Genomic DNA, 18,501 nt, shown 5'->3' on the forward strand with positions numbered 1-18,501 from the left:
GTTTGATATATTTTGTGAAAGAAGTCATTGGAATACACAAACAAGCGCCGATAATACCTCTAGGAATGTTCTGGATCGGTTTCTAAAACTTGATCGTGTAACCGACCCTGCGCATCTTGAGTGATAGAGTTTCTCATGTGATATTGGGGCGCATTGGGTACCTGCGGATCACGCTTCATACCCTGCTCGTGGGTATGGTGAGCGGCTGCTGTCGAGATGATCGTTTGTACTGGATGATGAGACGTCCATCTGGAGTCCATGCATGTTTCTGGTCAAAGACTGATCCAGACCAGAGAGTAGCATCACCTTGGGTCTCCCTGGGTGCTAACTTGCACAAAAATGAATACCTGCCTGAGAGTTCCCATGCCATTCAGGTGGAGAACTCACTTTGTTTGTTCGGTACGTAGACGAGTAGGAGACCGAATAAAGTCGCAGTTGGGCAGATGTTTGTCTCGCATCGGTCCCGTCCGGGGGTCATTGCGTCCGGTTACGGGTCCCGGATGACACATCAACCCAAGGATCACCACGATGAGACTGTGTGGCGCATCCACCATTTATGAAACAGTTCCATCAACCAGTTCCATTGACCGGGCGGGCGGGAGACTGACACTCGGCGGCAGGATGGCGGACCTTGTCGGCTGTCGTGTTAATTGGTGGGAGAGGTCGCACACGACGTTCGTGGCGTTCACGGACCCAAGGCAAGTGAGGTTGGGCAATCACGGCAGTTGACGATGGCTTCAGCTGGCGCCTGGCGGGTTCGGTGTGTTTCTGATTCGGATATTCTCTTTGCTCATTCAAGCCATTGGCGTTCGCTGGAAAATGAGGGGATGTTGACGTTAGTCTTCAGAAGCAGAACCATCAGCCCGAAAGGAGGCTGAAGAATTGTACGTACAGATAAAAGATCCGTGCCGGGAGCGCGGGCATGGCGGACAGTGGCAGACGTCGGGAACGACGTTCATTGCATTCCCGTTACCCCGGCCGTTGCAGATGGAGCAAGGAAGATGGCAAGCAACACATTCTGCCGGGGACCCACCCGGAGTTGACTCCCGAAGTGACGGGGAACAAGACCCACCCGGCCCGAGATCCGACGCCAGGTGGGACCGTATGCGGAGATGAGAGGGATCGACGCCTTGTGGACCGGTCTAACCCCGATCAACTCCAGAGCTCCATTGACAGGGACAACGTCAACACAACTTGTTCTATAATCTTCCAAAAATCAACTGTATTTAGAGGCCGGAATTCCGTAAGACGGGTGACAAGTCGAAATCGTGAACAGGCTGTTTTGATGTCAGGATGTTGATCGAACCAATGGTTAGGCATATAACCCAGACGTCTTGGAATAGCCCATGGGCATAAACAAGACATCCTGAATGTGACAGAACCGAGCCAGTCAGATTGTTGAAGGCCTGGTGATGGACGTTTGGAAGCCCGAAAGTGGTCTGAATAGGTTGATGGGTGTCCGATGCCGCTGATTTCGGGCTTCCCGCAATGGAAAATGACTGCGACTGATGGAAGCTTACATGGATGTCCACGGGCTCTCGAACTGCCACAGCCCCGCAAATGCAGGCCTGGATCGCAGTGTACATTCATTTGCAACCTTTTTGATGAGTAGTCAGGATTATCGTTCCGTGATGTCACTGTCGACACAAGAAGTAGACGATGAATCTCGAGATCGTGAGACGACCTTTGAAGGGTGATTTGAGACGGTGATGGTCGAGATAACGGATCAGCTTTTCGAAGATAGATCTTTGAGAGGTACCTAGAGATAATGATTTTCAAACGACGATCGAGAGTAGTAGATTCAGATGCTGCTGAGAACAGAGCAAAACCCGTTGACCTGTTGTGTTTCCCTCCAGAATGTCTCACAGATTTGGCTGACACAGAATGTTCGGCCAAGCTTCCATCGCGCCTGCCACGATTGGGCTGAAGCACAGCTGTACCTCCCAAGGAAACGTTGGCTGGCCAAGCCTGCAGGGGCAGTTCCTTCAAATCATATGATGTATAAAAACGGCAACGACGGGAATGGCGTTAGGAAGTTATGGACGGGTGCATCTCTTTCTCAGTCGCTCTGCAACGCCCAAAGGTTCGTAAGTATGTAGAAAGGGAATTCGTTTTGTGTCGAATCGCCAATAAGTCTTCTCTTTATTCATACCTCCATAAAGCCTCGGATAACCTCAACACATAGGAGCATTGCGGTTCTCCATTTACAAACTTGCCCGTGTTGCGGGTGCTCTTCCCCTCACAAAATCGAAGTTGCCAAACGCGGGGGGAGGTTGGGCCTTGTGGAAGTGGAGTAAGACAGGGGCCAAGATCTGAACTGGGGAAGGACCCACCCACCCACACTCGGGCCATGAACCGCTGCACTGCGGGGGAGGGGGGCACACCTGCCCTTGTGAACCAAAACAAACTGCAACGCAAAATTCGACAGCAACGTTTTCCTTCGAACATCACGAACTGCGTCTAGTCTCAGGCGTCACCAATCCCGAACCACATCCACCATGCCAGGAGCGAAACATCAACAAATTCGAAGCTAGTTGAGCTGTGGATTTACAGACAGCAGACATTCCCGCCCTCGATGCTAAAAACCACCATGCCTGTGTTAGGGCCATCCGCATTTCTTATTCCGTCTTTATTGTTGTGGACGGCTCATTGAGGCACAGCAACGCCAAACAACGTTGGAGGCACTGTGGAGGCAGCAGATTCAACTTCTCGGCATCGAGGCCAAGTGGCCCAAACCATGATCGAGGTACCACGCAATGCTACCTACACACATCCCGCTCAAGTGGGAGTCTGGAAAGTGTCAACACAGGGCGGTGAGCTCGTTTATGCAATCCGTCTATTCTCCCGGATGACTCCCCTCTAAGATCACGTCAGGAGGCCTGATTGCTTTTTGCCAAATACGCCTGTCTTGAAATGTTGTTTGGAGTCAAGGGGATTGAATTGGTCAGCTGACGGCCAAAAAGAAAGTGCTCGGATTTGATATCCAGGTCTGGCGAGTCCGGGATCCTCTGTGTCGGGATTGGGCTCGGATACTCTTTGCATGGTCATCGAACCTCGAGGAAAATCCTCAATGGTCAGTGGCTATGGATCCCTCCCTGGTTGTTCCTACACTCAATCGCCTGTGCAGTCTTGGCAAGAGGTGTATGTGCGTACACACACACACACACCGCATTTGACAAATCTGGCCATTTGATATTGCTTTATACGATTCAACTCAATCGTTTAACATCGAAATCTGGCCAAAACTGGTGTAAAAAGTCGATATTTTAATACTCTACATTGTATAGTTATTTATTTTAATATTTACATTATCTTTTGAATTATTATCGATATAGTATACTACCCTAATACCTACTAGAAGGCATTAATAATAATAATACTAATAAATAACGAATATCCTAATAACGTTACTAAGATTATTAATATAAGTATAAGGAGTACGTAGAAATATAAATACACTCTATCGGATACTAGTAAAGTATTTTTACCGTCGTGAACTTCCTAGAATATTAGAAAGCTTCTTATATAGGCGCTTAAGGTACAACGTATACTATATTACTCCCTATACTTTATTAACTATAATTAATATTATAAAGGAAGTTATAAACCTCCTTATATTAAAACCCGATTTATACTTCAACGAAATTTGTACTTTTCTAGCCAACGAGCATAACGTATACATTTCGACTAAGACCGTACGGCGGTACTTTCAATAGGAGAAGTGGAAGAAGAAGCGACTCTATATAAAGGCATTATAATAATCCCCTATATTAGTAATTGAGTAGATATTAAAGATCTCTTTATTTACTATAGAGATATTTGTATTTTGTAACGAATTTAGTATAAACTAAAGGGATAGTATTCGTTGTACTAGCTAAGTACCCCGTAGTACTATTGCAATAGTATTAAGTAAGTTCGTACGCAGTACGTAGTATTACTTCCTCCTAGCTATTATAATAAATAGACTATTCAATATACTAGTATTTAGAGGTATAATAAATTTAACTAAAGTTTGGAACTAGATAGTAAAATGCCTACTCCCTAAAATAAATCCATTTCCCAGTCGCAATAGTATTTTAATAATAAATAACACTAATTAACACCCCTATACTAAACTCTAGTATGTATATAATTAGAAGGGGGTTCTATTATAGTATTTACCGCTATACTCTCCCGAATTCAATCCTATCGAAATATACTTTAACAACTTTAAACAGCAATTTAAGAAGGTATATTATAATAAAGGTAGTAATAAGATATTAGACGACGATTTTATTACGTTTCTTAAACGACTAGCGTAGGATGTAGGGTATAGAATATAATAAATCCGTAGCTATTTTAAGAATATAAAATTAGTAATAAATTGACTTAATAATATTAATAAAAAGTATAGCGAATTATATACTAACGAACTAGTCGAATATAGAGAGACGGGTACTATATTTAAGCGGCGGTAGAGAGTATAGAAGGGAGAGATAGATTTATATATATTAAATTAAATTATATACTAAAAATGCTAGAAATACTAGAAATGCCAGAAGTGCTAGAAGTGCCAAAAGTGCTAGAAGTGCTAGAAGTGCTAAAAGTACTAGAAATTGTATTTATTTATATAATAATACCAAAATGCTAAAAACCCCCTTCTTTCGCTATAAATCGATTTATAATATTATTATTATTTATTAGGACTATTAGTAGTAATGCCCGCTATAAAAGCGAGAGCTCTAGCAACGCTATATTTAAGTACAATATTAAATTGCAAGTCTAAAATATATACTAATTAGTTAAATTATAGTAATAGGGGTTAAAGGGTATACTTACTATAACTTAACTACATTGCCAATACCGCGTATTTAATTTTAAGGAAGTCTTTAATACCGTCCTTAAATACCGTATAGAAATCGTAACTAAACCCCAGCCTCGTAAACTACTCTACTAGCTACTCTCTAAGCGCAAGTATATCGGGCGGCGCCTCCTTATTCCGGAGCTCATTCCTCAAAGCAATTAGAATTCTATATGCTAGTACTACTTTAATTAACAATCTAATATAATAACGCTTATAGAATACCTTAAAAAACTCGGTAATAATCTTTTTAGCCGGCTAATTAAGCAGGGCGGGGGGTAGTAATAATAAATAAAGACCGAGAGTCGAAAGTACGAGCGGACGTAGTATAAATAATTCTCCGGCTTTTACTAGGGAATTTCTAATCTCCTCGCCCTCGTTCTCCTCGCCCGCTACCAATAGTAGTATAATTAATAATAGTACCAGTAGCTAAATAAATACTGTAGTTATTATAGAAATAGGAGGAAGATTAGTATTAGTATACTTAGTAATAAGAATCTTACGGTCGGTTAGGTACTTATAGAATATAATAGTAAAATACTCTAACGGCGTATACGAATCGATAGTTACTACTTTGCCCGGTAGGGGGAGAGTATCCGCTATATTGTAATTATAACTATTAATAATTATTAAATTAGCAATAAAACCGCTAGTAGTATAAAGTAGTTAAATTTAGGGATATTAAAAGTAGGGAGGGAAGTACTAGTATAGTAGCGGGTATAGCGGGTATAGGGGAGGAGGGTATAATTAATATAAACTTTTAAAATCGTCCCTCCTTAGTATAATTTATAATAAATTATTTATAATTTCTATATTAGTACTACTATTACTACTATTAATATTATTAATAATATTAATATTAACTAATAAACTATTACCTCCTCCCTTACGTTTATTATTACTATTACTAGTACTAGAGGTAGCTACTACCTTATTACCCAATATATTTCGTACTAATTTAAATAGCGGGTTAATTACTATAACCTTCCCTAACGATATAATACGTACCTACTTACCTACATCTTTAACATTAAAATTATAATAAATTATACTTCTATTTATAACGTAGTACATTTAATACTTAATAGCCTTATTATAATTCTTATACTTATAGCTAAAACTATACGCCTATACCTATACCAACTCCTAATATATAGTACTACGTAGCTTTACCCCTATACACTCCTCTTACTACCAATCCTCCTTTAAATTCTTTTTAACTTCTATTAATATAATATTTATTATAACGCACTTAAACTTCTCAGTGCCAGTTAGAATTTATAACCCTTATAATAATAGTATATTAACCGTTTGTAGAGTTAGGGTAATAAAAGGATTAATTAAATTATAAAAGGGGGTAGGAATAGAAAGTATATTACTATAAGAGGATAGGGTAGTAGAGATTTTACTAACGGGCGGGTTAATTAACTAAAATTTAAATAATATAGTAAAATAGTAGTACTAACTAGTATAGTAGAAGTACAATTTTATAATAGTCTTATACTTAATATTATTATACCTATTATAAAAATCCTTCCTAAGAATAGTTTTATTATATATAATAACCTAAGCGCGGCGGTTATTATAGGTAACGGCGATATATATAACGTTATATAAAGAAATTAACTACTTTATCCCTACAGCTACATTATCGCTAATAATATCTTCTATATAACCTCACTATATATATAGGATTTCGCTAAATAGTATTATTCTAAACCGCTACTTATAGAATTCGCTATTATTTTATTTAATTTTAACCTCTCTAAATAAACTACGTTCTTCGATAGTAGGTAATTTAGTACAATTAATAGTAATATATAAACCAATTATATTAAATTAGACTTATATTAAATTAGAGTATTTAGGATACAGTAGCAGCGGTACTATAGCGACCGGCTTACAGACGGTGCGGGGCTAAACCGGTAGTACCGAAGTAATTAGTTTGGTTAGGGAGGCTACTTTACTATTATTATTACCCAATAAATAAAATAAAATATTAAGAGCCCGTTTCTTAGGGGTAAGGCGGACAGAGAATTATTATTCGACCTTATTATCGTCGCTAGAATCCTCTTCGCTATTAGAAATTTCAATAGGTATTGCAGGCTTAGGGGAGGACAACGGTAATTTTAAGACTAGGACTAGCTCTAGCTCTAACGCAATAGCCTTCCTCTTCTTAATAGCAGTTTTAATAGCGGTCTTTTTAACAATAATCTTAATAGGAGTAGCCTTCTTCTTAGGTAGAGCAGTCTTAGGGATGATTTTAATAAATTGTTCGGCTTTACGGCTCTTCTTTTTAAGGTAGGAGGAGGCGCGTTATAGAGTTATTAGGCTAGAATTTTCCTAATTTTAATCTTCGTTGAAGTAGACTACTAGCGCGCCGTTTTAAATATAGGATCGCTTTATACTAGCAGGTTTTAAATTAAGGATTGTCTTAAGAGGTATTATTGCAATAGATTTAATTGATTACTAGTGTTGTAATTATTTTGTACGATGAAATAGCTTTAGATTAATATAGAAATTGTTATTAAATAATGAATTTTGACGAAGTTGTATAATACAGAAGTGCGGTGTGTGTGTGTGTGTGTGCACGCACACACACCTCTTGCCAAGACTGCACAGGCGATTGAGTGTGGGAATGTTGACTGACCGTGCTAATAGTACTTTGGCCTGGGGTTGCATGCTAGCTAGATGACAAGAGGTTCTGCTGTTGAACCTTTGAACCTTTGACGACACGCTATCCTCCCTTGGCTTCGAAAGTCACAAAAGCCGCCAAAGCCACCTCAAGATTTGGAACCTGTAACCCCTCTTATTGCTATTCTCTTCTGTCCATCGTTGATTCCTCGGGAACGTCCCCTTCCTCTCCCTTTCTCAACTTCACACACAACCAAGATGACCAGGAAAATGCCGACTCTGGTCCGCCCGACCCATAACGGCGAGCGCTACGAAATCACCAACCCCACAGCCATGCCCAAGGCCGCTGGCTTCCTGTGGAACCAAAAGATGATGATTCAGATCACCTGCCGTGGTTTTGCGACTGCCCAGTTCATGCAGCCCGAGCCTGCAAAGTACGCCTATGCGCCCAATATCGAGGCCAAGACCTTCATGCAACCGGAGCCGAACTACTACGCCCACCATCCCGGCCGCTTTGTGTACATCAAGGATGAGGAGACCGGCCGGCTTTTCTCTGCTCCCTACGAACCCGTCCGCGCCCCACACGATCGCTTCGTCTTCTCCGCCGGCAAGACTGACGTCTTCTGGGTCATCGAGTCGATGGGAATTCGCGTGGAGATGACCATGGGCCTCCCCACCCACCATGTTGCCGAACTCTGGACCATCAAAGTCAAAAACCTTTCAAGCCGTCCTCGGAAACTCAGTGTGACCCCCTACTTCCCCATTGGATACATGTCGTGGATGAACCAGTCGGCCGAGTGGAATCATAACCTCAACGGAATCGTTGCCAGCTGTGTCACCCCTTACCAGAAGGCCGCCGATTACTTCAAGAACAAGTATCTCAAGGACAAGACCTACTTCCTTTGTGATGTCCCTCCTGACTCCTGGGAAGCCAGTCAGCAAGCCTTTGAAGGTGAGGGTGGTCTTCACAACCCCAGTGCCCTACAAGAGAGGAATCTCAGCGGCAGTGATGCGCGGTACGAAACTCCCACGGCAGCTGTGCAATACAAGATTGCTCTTGGCACGGGCGAGCAACAAGAGTACCGGTTCCTCTTTGGCCCCGCCCATGATGAAGCTGAGATCGGAGCCATGCGGTCCAAGTACCTAAGCAAGGAAGGTTTCGAACAGACTGCAGCTGATTACGCCGCTTACATGGCCCGTGGGCGCGGATGTCTCCACGTGGAAACCCCAGATAAGGATCTCGACAACTTCATCAACAACTGGCTGCCCCGACAGGTCTACTACCACGGCGATGTCAACCGCTTGACCACTGATCCACAAACACGCAACTACCTACAGGACAACATGGGCATGAACTACATCAAACCCGAAGTATCCCGCAGGGCTTTCCTCACAGCCATTGCCCAGCAAGAAGCTACCGGCGCCATGCCCGACGGCATCCTTTTGGTTGAGGGTGCCGAACTCAAATACATCAACCAGGTACCTCACACTGATCACTGTGTGTGGTTGCCAGTTACACTGGAGGCATACCTCAACGAGACCGGTGATTACAGCTTGCTAAAGGAGAAAGTGCCGAGTGCCAACGGCGACAAGCTCACCGTCTTCGAGCGCTTCTGCCGTGCTATGGACTGGCTGCTCAAGTCTCGTGACCATCGTGGTCTGAGTTATATTGCCCAGGGTGACTGGTGTGATCCCATGAACATGGTGGGCTACAAGGGCAAGGGTGTTTCTGGCTGGCTCACTCTGGCCACGGCCTTTTCCCTCAACATTTGGGCCAAGGTTTGCGATCATGAAGGCGAGACCGATCTCGCCAAGCGCTTCCGTGAGGGTGCCGACGCATGCAACGCTGCTGCAAACGAGCATCTTTGGGACGGTGAATGGTTTGCTCGCGGCATCACTGACGACAATGTTGTCTTTGGCATCAAGGAGGACAAGGAAGGCCGCATCTGGTTGAACCCCCAGTCCTGGTCCATCCTCAGCGGTGCTGCCAGCCCTGAACAGATTGACAAGATGTTGCCCCAGATTGACTCGCATCTCAACACACCATATGGTATCCAGATGTTCGGTCCCCCTTACACCAAGATGCGCGAGGATGTCGGTCGCGTAACGCAAAAAGCCATTGGCTCGGCCGAGAACGCCGCTGTGTACAACCACGCTGGAATCTTCTTCATCCATAGCCTGTACGAGCTTGGAGCACAGCAAGACCGAGCATTTACCCTATTACGGCAAATGCTCCCTGGTCCTACTGACACCGACTATATCCAACGAGGCCAGCTGCCCATCTATATTCCCAACTACTACCGAGGCGCCTGGAAGGAGTGTCCTCGCACAGCTGGCCGGTCCAGTCAGTTGTTTAACACGGGTACCGTTTCTTGGGTTTACCGCTGCATCATTGAAGGGCTCTGTGGCTTGCGCGGCGATGGCGAAGGTCTACTCATCCGGCCACAGCTACCGAGCTCCTGGAACAGCATGAAGGTCACTCGCGAGTTTCGGGGCGCCACCTTCAATGTCGACATTCGTCGTGGCAATGTCAAGGAGGTCACTGTCAGGAATGGCGACAAGGTCCTGCCTGCGCCTCACGTCAAGGACATCGAGCCAGGCCAGACGTACAACCTTACAGTGACTATTCCGTAACTAGATACTAGTTTGTGATCTATAGTCGCCCGATATCTTGCGCTGCTGCGACGCTGGAACAGAAGATAGAAAAAACACAAGTTGAGCTCTCGGTTGAGGATCAGTTGGCGTAGCATTTTGGGTGGCTGTTTGTTTCCATGTTCGCATACGGTGCCATGGGATTCCCAATGTAGAAATGATCCGTGAGAATACTCAATCGGGGCAGCAAGATCGGTCCAGGCACCAGCTTTGTTGGGGTGATGGTGTTATTGCTTACTGTTTGTAGCCAGCCCCATAGCAATGGTGATGGTGATTGATTCTACCCCTTACCTTACCTGGTTGTCAACACGAGCTTGCGTAACATCGCTGTCGATAGTGTTCAATGTTGGCGTTGAGATTACTCAGCCCAATATTGACCCCAAGATCTCACTGGGGTGCCGGCTTCACTGCGATTTCTTAAGCTTACTCATCAGACCTCAACGGCCATGTATAAGAGGCTAACCTCATGGTAACAATTTGAGAGCCGTTTGACATCAAGGTCTGAATGCAGTTTGCAGCCTAGCATCACTTGATTCAGAAGATGAAGATTCTTTTCCGTGCCTTGGCACTGCCACTGTCCTTTCACTTCCTGTCTCTCGCCCACGCCATACCCAGTCCCGAAGCAGCCCATGGCGGCTCTTCCCAAGCCACCAACACCACCGATGATGCCATGACCATCACCCCACGTCAATCCTCCTGCCTTTCAACCGGCACCCAGTCGACCATCAACGCCCTGTTCTCCTCCGGCGGTGCCAACACCATCGTCTCACTCTGCCCGGGAGTAACCATTCCCATCACCGCCCCCATCGTCTTCACTGCTCCGGGACAGGAACTATCCACCCAGGGTTACCCAACCGATTCCACCCGGGCCACCATCCTCATTCAGCCAGGCAGCACCGTCACCTCAGCCATCCGCGGTAACTGGCAAAACAACGTCAAGGTGCTCAACATCCAGGTAGACGGCAACCGGCCCAATGCCGGTTACTTGGGGGGTGATGCCCTCCTGGAAATGGGTGGCGGTACCGAGGGCCAGACGGTCAGTCACACGGTGGTCAAGAACACGCGCAGCTGGAGCTGCGTGCACTTCATCGGGAGTGGGCAGGAGGACAATCCTTGCCGGCAGGCGACGGTCACTTTCAACGAGGTTGGGCCGTGCGGACACGAAGGGACGGATCCGGCGACGGGAAATGGCCTGTGGGCGGATGGGTTGAGTATTGAGTGTATGGATACGACGGTGACTGATAATATTGTGAGTTCCTTTTCTACCTACCTACCTATTTTACCACCACCTACCTAAGAATCTGTACCCCTGACCTAGACTGGGTACCTAGGTACCTTATACAAGGAAGTTGTCATACACTAACAAAGCCAAAATAAAACAATGAATAGATCACAGGTGCCACAGACGGCGGCATCGTAATCTTCGGCTCCCCCGGCTCCCACATCCTCCGCAACACCATCACTTCATCCTCCTCCTCCGGCCTGCAATTCGGCGGTATCAACATGGTCGACCCCACGTGGTCGGGCAACTACTCGGGCGTCGTCGTCTCCTCCAACACCATCACCGGCGGGCCCGGTAGCTTCATCAACTTGGGAATCGGCATGGGCTCCCAAGTGTGGAGCAACCCGCACCCGGAAACCAATTTCGGACAAGTCACCGTCACCAACAACGTGTTTACCGGCAACGTCGGCTTCTCCATCGTCATGAACGGCTGGCTAGGTGGTCTCACGGTGACGGGTAACTCTGTAAGCGGGGTGACCACCCCTTCGTCCTCGTTCGCCTCGGCGTCGGGGTGTGGAGCGGTGCAGCAAGCTGCTTTTGCGGATTCGGAGCAGTTGGTGTACTACCCGGCTGGCGTGACGGGGTCGTCGGGCCCGAATGTCATACAGTCGCAGTTTACTGCGCTGTCGACGAACGCCTCGAACTGGCTTTGCCTGACGAATCCTGCGCCGCCGCTGCCGGACACGGAATCCTTCTTGCCGAACACGTTGTCTGTTGATGCGTCGACGTCAAGGGTGGTCTCGCTGAGGGACTTTCATGTGCAGGTGCAGGGTGACGGAAACGTGGTTGGGATTGACACGACGGGAGGCGTGTGGACGGTCAAGTGGGCGAGCAGTCGGTTCTCGTCGGCTTGTGGGCAGGATGGATCGCAGTGTTTGCTTGCTTTTGGGATTGACGGAAACTTTGTCATGTATGATGGGAACGGACCGCTTTGGGCGTCGGGAACGGATGGCAGTGGGCAGCTGTTGACGTTCTCGAGGGAGGCGCCGTGGGTGACCGTTACGGGAAGCAATGGGCAGACATTGTGGACTATTGGTAATATGTAGTGGGGAGGGGAGTTCATACCTACTGTGAAAGGGTGAGTTGAAATCTTTTACTATCTGTTGCCGGGGTTACACAGCACTAACAATTTGGTGTATGGAGGCCATACCACGGGGCTTCCTCCCTCTCCTTATGGTCAGCTTTCCAATAGATCATTTTTCACTTGTTGGTTGGTTTGCGTTGCTGTCCTTTGTACCTATATGTTGTAGTGGAAGAATGGAACGAAGAAATTGATGGCAAAGATCCTTGATTGAGTGTAAAGAAGAGAAGGAAGAAAGGAGTGAACGTAAGGTTCACGAGTTTGTATACATGACTGGAGGGAACGGATACCCTTAATAAGCCTTCGATAACGCTGATGGAAGCGATATGCTTTAACACTATACATGGAAACATGATCTTCCACCGTGATATCTATTGAAAGCCAAAAGATCACCCAAGTATGCGAGTCCATCTGCGCTTTACAAAGCCCCAAAGTACCTTGTCTTGATCCATGATAACCTCTAAAAAGCGGCCCAGTATTTCTGAAGGTCAATGCCTTGCGCCATGGCTTCCTCAACACACTTGTTGTAACGCGCTAGGGCACGATCGTAGTACTCTTTGGTCTTCTCTTCAGAAAGATATGGATTGAGAGCGTCCCTCGCTTCATCGGCGTCCATCCCATCAAACACGTCCGACGATTCAGAAGCGACCATCGTGTCCATCATCTTGTGAGACGGCTCACTCTCACGGTATTGCTCATGGCCTTTATAGAAGGTTCGGACTCCCCAATGATAAACATGTGCCATGAAGTGGCAGGCATTGAAGATGTTGTGCCCTATGCACTGGAATTTCATGCTAGAACACGTTATATGTTAGCCTCGCTTGATGCCATTAGAAGAGCTGATTGCGGTCGATCAAAACGTACTCTTTGAGGAAATTCTCGTCAATCTTCCATCTAGCACGCGGGGTAAAATGGAATTGGACCTGGTAGTTCCGGTATCCAAAGTCGTGACGCTGGCACGCCGGCTTGAATGGGAAGCCAACCGGATTGTCCGGGACGTGGGTACACCCATCCGACGACCAGTCCCACGTCAGCCGTCCGAGGCTGAAGTTTGCCTCGCGATGCTTGATAAACGTCGGGAGATCCCACTGAAATAGCATTCCGGCTGTGTATTTGCACCAGTCTAGTGCATAGCCGGTGTTTGGGGGGTTACCCTTGACTGGGGGATGCTCAGCAAGTTCCCGCCGGTTGTTGAGTGGAAGGCTGGGTTGAGCGGTGGTGGCCAACATGAGGCTCATGAAGACCGTGACCAGCAGCGAAATGAGGAAGAATGGTTTCATGGTGTCTGGTAGGGAGTCTACCTGGCTGTAGGCGACGGATCAGTAGGAGCGGAAGAGGTTGAGAGATGGAGAGGACTAGGAGAAGCTCTGGAAGTGAGGGAATCTGGGGGAATTTATAGTTGTGTCGGACGGCCGGTAGCCGACCTTGGTTGTCAATCTCGCAGCAAGCAAATGCATTGCGGACAACTGATGGGGAAGTTTCGTCTCCAAATGTATACAGGCAGCTGCATGCAATGTATGGAAAGTCTTGAAACTGGAAAGTCAATTGCCTTGCTGTTGTCAGTAGTAGGCACAAGTACTGACCTCGCTCTTGCGCTGTTCCCGATCAGGATTATTTCTCCAACATGACATGGAAGGAGTCATTTTGGTGGACAAGTGTCACTGCCATCTTGTCCCGGTCGCTGATGCATACCACTTGACATGGCATATGCTCTTGCCAACTGAAAAGGTAAGCCATCATGCAGCGAGTGCATTTACGAAGCGTTCCAAGATGGCTCTTGCCCCAAAATCTTGATATCTGCAACAGCTCCTTGTCGCCACTGACCGATAACGCACGCAAAATGTTGTTGTGCTGGCAACCAGCCTGGTCAAAGACATCTTGGCGATTCCAGCAAGACAACGAACATGTCTTTACATTTTGTTCCCTTGGTTGGCATGTTCAGCGCCTGAGTGTCTGCGAGATTACCTTGCTGATGTGACCGGCCTGGCCTAACTTTATCCAAGTCTGCAGGGAAATACGCCGGCCACGCACTTGACCTCGCTATCTCTAGGCTTGAAGCATATGGCGAGAATCCTGACCTGTTGAGAAGTTCATGATCACGAATACCGAGCGAACACGTTCAGGACACGTTCAAGGAGAGGATCACGTCAGCGTTCACAAAAGGCACGCCATGAGAGTGACGATACAGTCAAGCTAATTGTCTTGCCTTGTCATTCACAGATTAACCAACTCATACATCAGAACCCGTCTCTCATTTCCCATTGCTGCTTCTCTTGTCTTCATCGAGAATCATCAAATCGTGCTAAACCCATACATATCCAGATATATCCAAGTCCCATCCATATCCCCATCGTCCCAGTCATTTCTGCAAGGGTTATCAATCATGATCCATCCAAGTTGCTTTCCCCGTACTAACGTCTTGCACGGTAGCTCAAAGCCTCAAGGTCACCTATTCGTAACCACATCACCACACACCCACCCACCCATGCTTCTACCTGCTCTCCCTCTCGCTTGTGTACCTATAAACCCTCGGCGTCTCCCTCATCTCACTCTCGCCCGCCCCTACACTCCTCTCCCGTCCCTCGTGCCTCGACGCGCTCCTGTGCCTCGATTCATGTCTTGACACCCTCCGATATTGATGCACATGCTTGGACCCGGACCTGTGCCTAGAATGGCGCCTCTGCTCCCTCTTACACGCGCCCGCCACCGCTCCGCATCCACACGAGCACATGCTGACACTGCTCACACTACTATCCGTCTCGCTCATGCCGCCGCCTCTCATTCCCGCCGCCGCCGCGCTGCTCCCATAGACACGTTCCGTCCTCCTCGTCTGGCGCGAGATGTAAGCAGCACCGCCGCCGCCGCCGCCACCACCACCAGAGCTGGACGAGGCGGATGATGAGATAACGTCCTCATGGTAATAATGATCATCACGACGCCTCCTCCTGCCGCAGGCGCCCAGCCACCAGAAGAGGAGGGCCAAGAGGATGAGGAAGGCAATGACACCGATGACGATGCCGGCGATGGCGCCACCCGATATGCCGCCGTCGTGATTGTGTGTCTCGCCGACTACTGGGATGACGGTGGCGGACGAGGTTGCAGAGGACACGCCCGAGGCAGGAGGGAAGACGGTGGTGGTAACGGTATCGGTCACGGCAGGTCCTTGGGTGTAGATTACCGTGGGGTGCTGGGCCGAGATATAGCTGGGCGGCACGGAGCCATAGTTGGGCGCAGCCGGAACGGAGCCATAGTATTGACGGTCTTCGAGAACGGCGGCGGCGGTTGGGGCAGCTGTAGGTGCCGGGGCCACTGGCGATGGCGCTGCGAGCTGCTTGAGGTGGGAGAGGAGTTCGGCGGTGTCTATGTGGGGAACCCCGAGATTCAATGGAAAGGGGGCCATTGTGTATAATGTCTTTCTTTGGCTTTGTTGCTCGTCTTTTGGAAATCCTTTGTTTTTGTCCCTTTTCTTCGGCGCAGATTGCGCGGGTACCCGTTGTTGAAGTTTTGGTTCGGGAGGGTTCGACAACGAACGTGGTTTTGGAGGTGTAGCGATTGGCTGATGGGGTTGCTTTTCTTGGCTGCCGGGGATGCACACGCCCAGGAGATCTTCAAAGCTCCGCTAACAGCTGCGCTCACAAAGATCGCGGGTTGCAATTTTTGGTGTTTGAAGAAGAGGAGTCATACAAGAGGAAATTTTGAAAGAAAAAAAAACAAAAACAAAACCAAAAACAAAAAAAGACGCCCTGCAGATGCATGAAGAGCCTTTCTATCTCTTTCTCCTCCCACCAAGCCCCGTCGGTACGTCAGGTAGACACCCGCCAGCCATGCCAGCCATGCCAGGGCCCAGGCACGCAGAAGTTGCTCGTATTTTGGGTGGCATTGGTTGCATTCGACTGACTGGCTCTGTCACTCTGGAGGCTGGACCTTTCAGCTTCCCTCGCGCGCTCTCACCCCCATCCGGCCTTCTTCGTGAAACGGTGGTTGGGGATGACATCATTGAGGGTAGTGGACGGCTATCGTCGAATCGGACGGCGTGAAAAGCCCCGGTGCCAAGTTTTGGCGCCCTTTGGATAGCGGGCCGTTACAAGCAGGGATCGAATCATTTCAGGCGGTTGGTTGACCCACTCTATATGAACCTGGCTGGCTCCTCCTCCAGCCATCTTCTTTTTTGTTTTTTTCTTCCCCCTTCACGACGACGACGACGACGAGGCAGAGCCACAACAACACCATGTGCCGTGCTCTGATTCGGGAGCGAGCGGGAAAGACGCCAATGTGTGCTATACAAAGTACGCGATGAAGATTAGCGCATGGAAATAAGGCTTTTTGCGAGGAAAATGATCTTCCGCATGTGTAGTGTCGTGTACCTGGAAAAATGTGTTTTTAGATATCGATGGTGTTGCCGGTTCATGGTGTAGATAGACCCTGCCAAGCCGACAGCGCAAGACAACAACAGGGTGCCCCCCCTTAGGGGTACATAGCAACACGTGGACGGCATGTCTCGAGCATGCTAACTTAGCAAGTTCGGCATTTCGCATTCGATTTTGAGAGACGGTCGAGACTCGAAGATCATATGCAGCTAGGCAATGCATGTTCCAAGGATTCCCGAAACACACAAGAGTTGTGAGATAGGTATCTGATGGAGTCACACAGCGGGCGGGACGGTTGCTCAAAGTCGACGACGACCCTAGGGACACGACTCACAAAATCACACAACAAAACCCATAAAAGATGCGCTATTCATCGCAGCAGTGCTGTCGTGAAAGAGGCTTTGGCATAATCAGGTGATATGGTAAAAGTATCTTTGTGTTGTTTGAATGATAGTGGGGCAATGGTCCTCAAACGAAGCGAGACCATTCATGAATCGGGTAATCCTCTCTCCTTCCCTCCTCTCCGTGGAACCTTCAAGGCCCAACGACCACCTAGCAGTCCCAGCTACGAGGCGCCTTCCTCTCTAAAAAGAATGTCCATCTTTCGTTACTCTTGAGTCGCAATCGTCAGCAACCAGAAACTTGATCAGATTTCTGGGGGCAATGGTGTCCTTACCTAAGGATAAACAATACTCTGCCCTCCATACGCCACACCATCATTAACGACGTTCTCTACCACGCTTGAAGAGCCGACCGGCATATACGCAACCGCCGGTTGCTCAACGTACTCGACATCCTGCTGAACCAACTCGGCAGCGGCGGGATTACAGCCGCAATCATCGCATTCGCAATCTTCCGCGACGTTATTGTTGACGACCATGGGCGGCATAGGCTTCTCCGGGGCAGGAGGTCGGTTATTGATCACAGTAGGCGGGACGTTAGGTTCCATGTTGGGAATGACATTGTTCATAATGGTAGGAGGAGCCTGAGGAGGAGGAGACTGGATATCGTTAATCACCATTGGAGGCGGGCTCGGCTTGGCGGCGGGGATCTCGTTGTAAATGATGGGCGCTGGGTTGGGCTCCGGCGGAGGCGGCACGTTGTTGACGTAGACGGGGGCTTCCTTGATGCACTCAGAGCAGCCGCCCTCGGCCTTGATCATGGGAGGGGGGTCGACACTGTTCACGCGGCCGAAGCCCATGCCGTAGGGGAACGCGTTGATTCGGTTGAAGCCGAGGCCGTAGCCGTAGGGGTAGGCGGCGAAGTTGTTGAAGGCGCGGTTGAAACCGAAACCGTAGGGAGCGGCGTTGAAACCGACGCCGAAGCCACCGCCTACAGCGTTGCGCCCAAAACCACCAAAGCCACCGGCGACAGCGCTACGACCAAAACCACCAAAACCACCGGCGACAGCGTTGCGACCGAAACCGCCAAAACCACCGGCAATTGGGGCGGCTGAGGTGAGGCTGATGAAGAGAGAGACGAGCGAGAGAATGGTATTAGTGAGAGTAAACGTCATTTTGGCGTTGTGTCTTCCAGCGACGCGCTGGTAAAGTGAATGTGGGATCCTTTATAGGTAGTGATTGGTGACGGTAACGATAGTGTTCCGATGCTGAGGTTGCTCGTTGTTTGTCTGTCTGTCTGTCGA

The 18,501-nt window shown here is 47.9% G+C and overlaps 6 protein-coding genes across 6 annotated transcripts; 3 read left to right on the top strand and 3 right to left on the bottom strand.

Moving 5' to 3' along the window:
• Positions 1–14: 14 nt before the first annotated feature.
• On the top strand, positions 15–1,472 carry NCU09426 (hypothetical protein; the record flags this gene model as incomplete). Its single annotated transcript, XM_952893.2, has 2 exons — positions 15–1,243; positions 1,380–1,472. Exons 1-2 carry the CDS (start codon positions 923–925, stop codon positions 1,470–1,472), a joined length of 414 nt encoding a protein of 137 aa, XP_957986.1. The 5' UTR covers positions 15–922.
• Positions 1,473–7,544: 6,072 nt separating this feature from the next.
• On the top strand, positions 7,545–10,449 carry NCU09425 (NdvB protein). Its single transcript, XM_953072.2, has one exon. The coding sequence runs from the start codon at positions 7,733–7,735 to the stop codon at positions 10,106–10,108; it is 2,376 nt and encodes a 791-aa protein (XP_958165.1). The 5' UTR covers positions 7,545–7,732; the 3' UTR covers positions 10,109–10,449.
• Positions 10,450–10,667: 218 nt separating this feature from the next.
• On the top strand, positions 10,668–12,529 carry NCU09424 (hypothetical protein; the record flags this gene model as incomplete). The annotated part of the gene is made up of 2 exons (XM_953071.2): positions 10,668–11,375; positions 11,516–12,529. 2 exons carry the CDS (start codon positions 10,668–10,670, stop codon positions 12,452–12,454), a joined length of 1,647 nt encoding a protein of 548 aa, XP_958164.1. The 3' UTR covers positions 12,455–12,529.
• Positions 12,530–12,681: 152 nt separating this feature from the next.
• On the bottom strand, positions 12,682–13,811 carry NCU09423 (secreted protein). The gene is made up of 2 exons (XM_953070.3): positions 13,354–13,811; positions 12,682–13,283 (listed from the first exon to the last, which is right to left on the bottom strand). The coding sequence occupies exons 1-2, from the start codon at positions 13,767–13,769 to the stop codon at positions 12,950–12,952; spliced, it is 750 nt and encodes a 249-aa protein (XP_958163.1). The 5' UTR covers positions 13,770–13,811; the 3' UTR covers positions 12,682–12,949.
• An 818-nt stretch (positions 13,812–14,629) lies between these two features.
• NCU09422 (hypothetical protein) lies at positions 14,630–16,295 on the bottom strand. Its single transcript, XM_953069.3, has one exon. The coding sequence runs from the start codon at positions 15,887–15,889 to the stop codon at positions 14,981–14,983; it is 909 nt and encodes a 302-aa protein (XP_958162.1). The 5' UTR covers positions 15,890–16,295; the 3' UTR covers positions 14,630–14,980.
• Positions 16,296–17,244: 949 nt separating this feature from the next.
• NCU09421 (hypothetical protein) lies at positions 17,245–18,411 on the bottom strand. The gene is made up of 2 exons (XM_953068.2): positions 17,533–18,411; positions 17,245–17,468 (listed from the first exon to the last, which is right to left on the bottom strand). The coding sequence occupies exon 1, from the start codon at positions 18,370–18,372 to the stop codon at positions 17,533–17,535; it is 840 nt and encodes a 279-aa protein (XP_958161.1). The 5' UTR covers positions 18,373–18,411; the 3' UTR covers positions 17,245–17,468.
• Positions 18,412–18,501: the final 90 nt, after the last annotated feature.

The sequence above is a fragment of the Neurospora crassa genome, linkage group VII, assembly GCF_000182925.2.
Source record: "Neurospora crassa OR74A linkage group VII, whole genome shotgun sequence".
NCBI lineage: Eukaryota > Fungi > Ascomycota > Sordariomycetes > Sordariales > Sordariaceae > Neurospora > Neurospora crassa.

Bases quoted from the DNA above. Each gene is read 5' to 3' on its own strand.
- NCU09425 (XM_953072.2), top strand. From the start codon at position 7,733: ATGACCAGGAAAATGCCGACTCTGGTCCGCCCGACCCATAACGGCGAG.
- NCU09423 (XM_953070.3), bottom strand. From the start codon at position 13,769: ATGAAACCATTCTTCCTCATTTCGCTGCTGGTCACGGTCTTCATGAGC. The intron at 13,284-13,353 runs GTACGTTTTGAT...AACGTGTTCTAG, and splicing joins GACGAGAATTTCCTCAAAGA to CATGAAATTCCAGTGCATAG.
- NCU09422 (XM_953069.3), bottom strand. From the start codon at position 15,889: ATGGCCCCCTTTCCATTGAATCTCGGGGTTCCCCACATAGACACCGCC.
- NCU09421 (XM_953068.2), bottom strand. From the start codon at position 18,372: ATGACGTTTACTCTCACTAATACCATTCTCTCGCTCGTCTCTCTCTTC.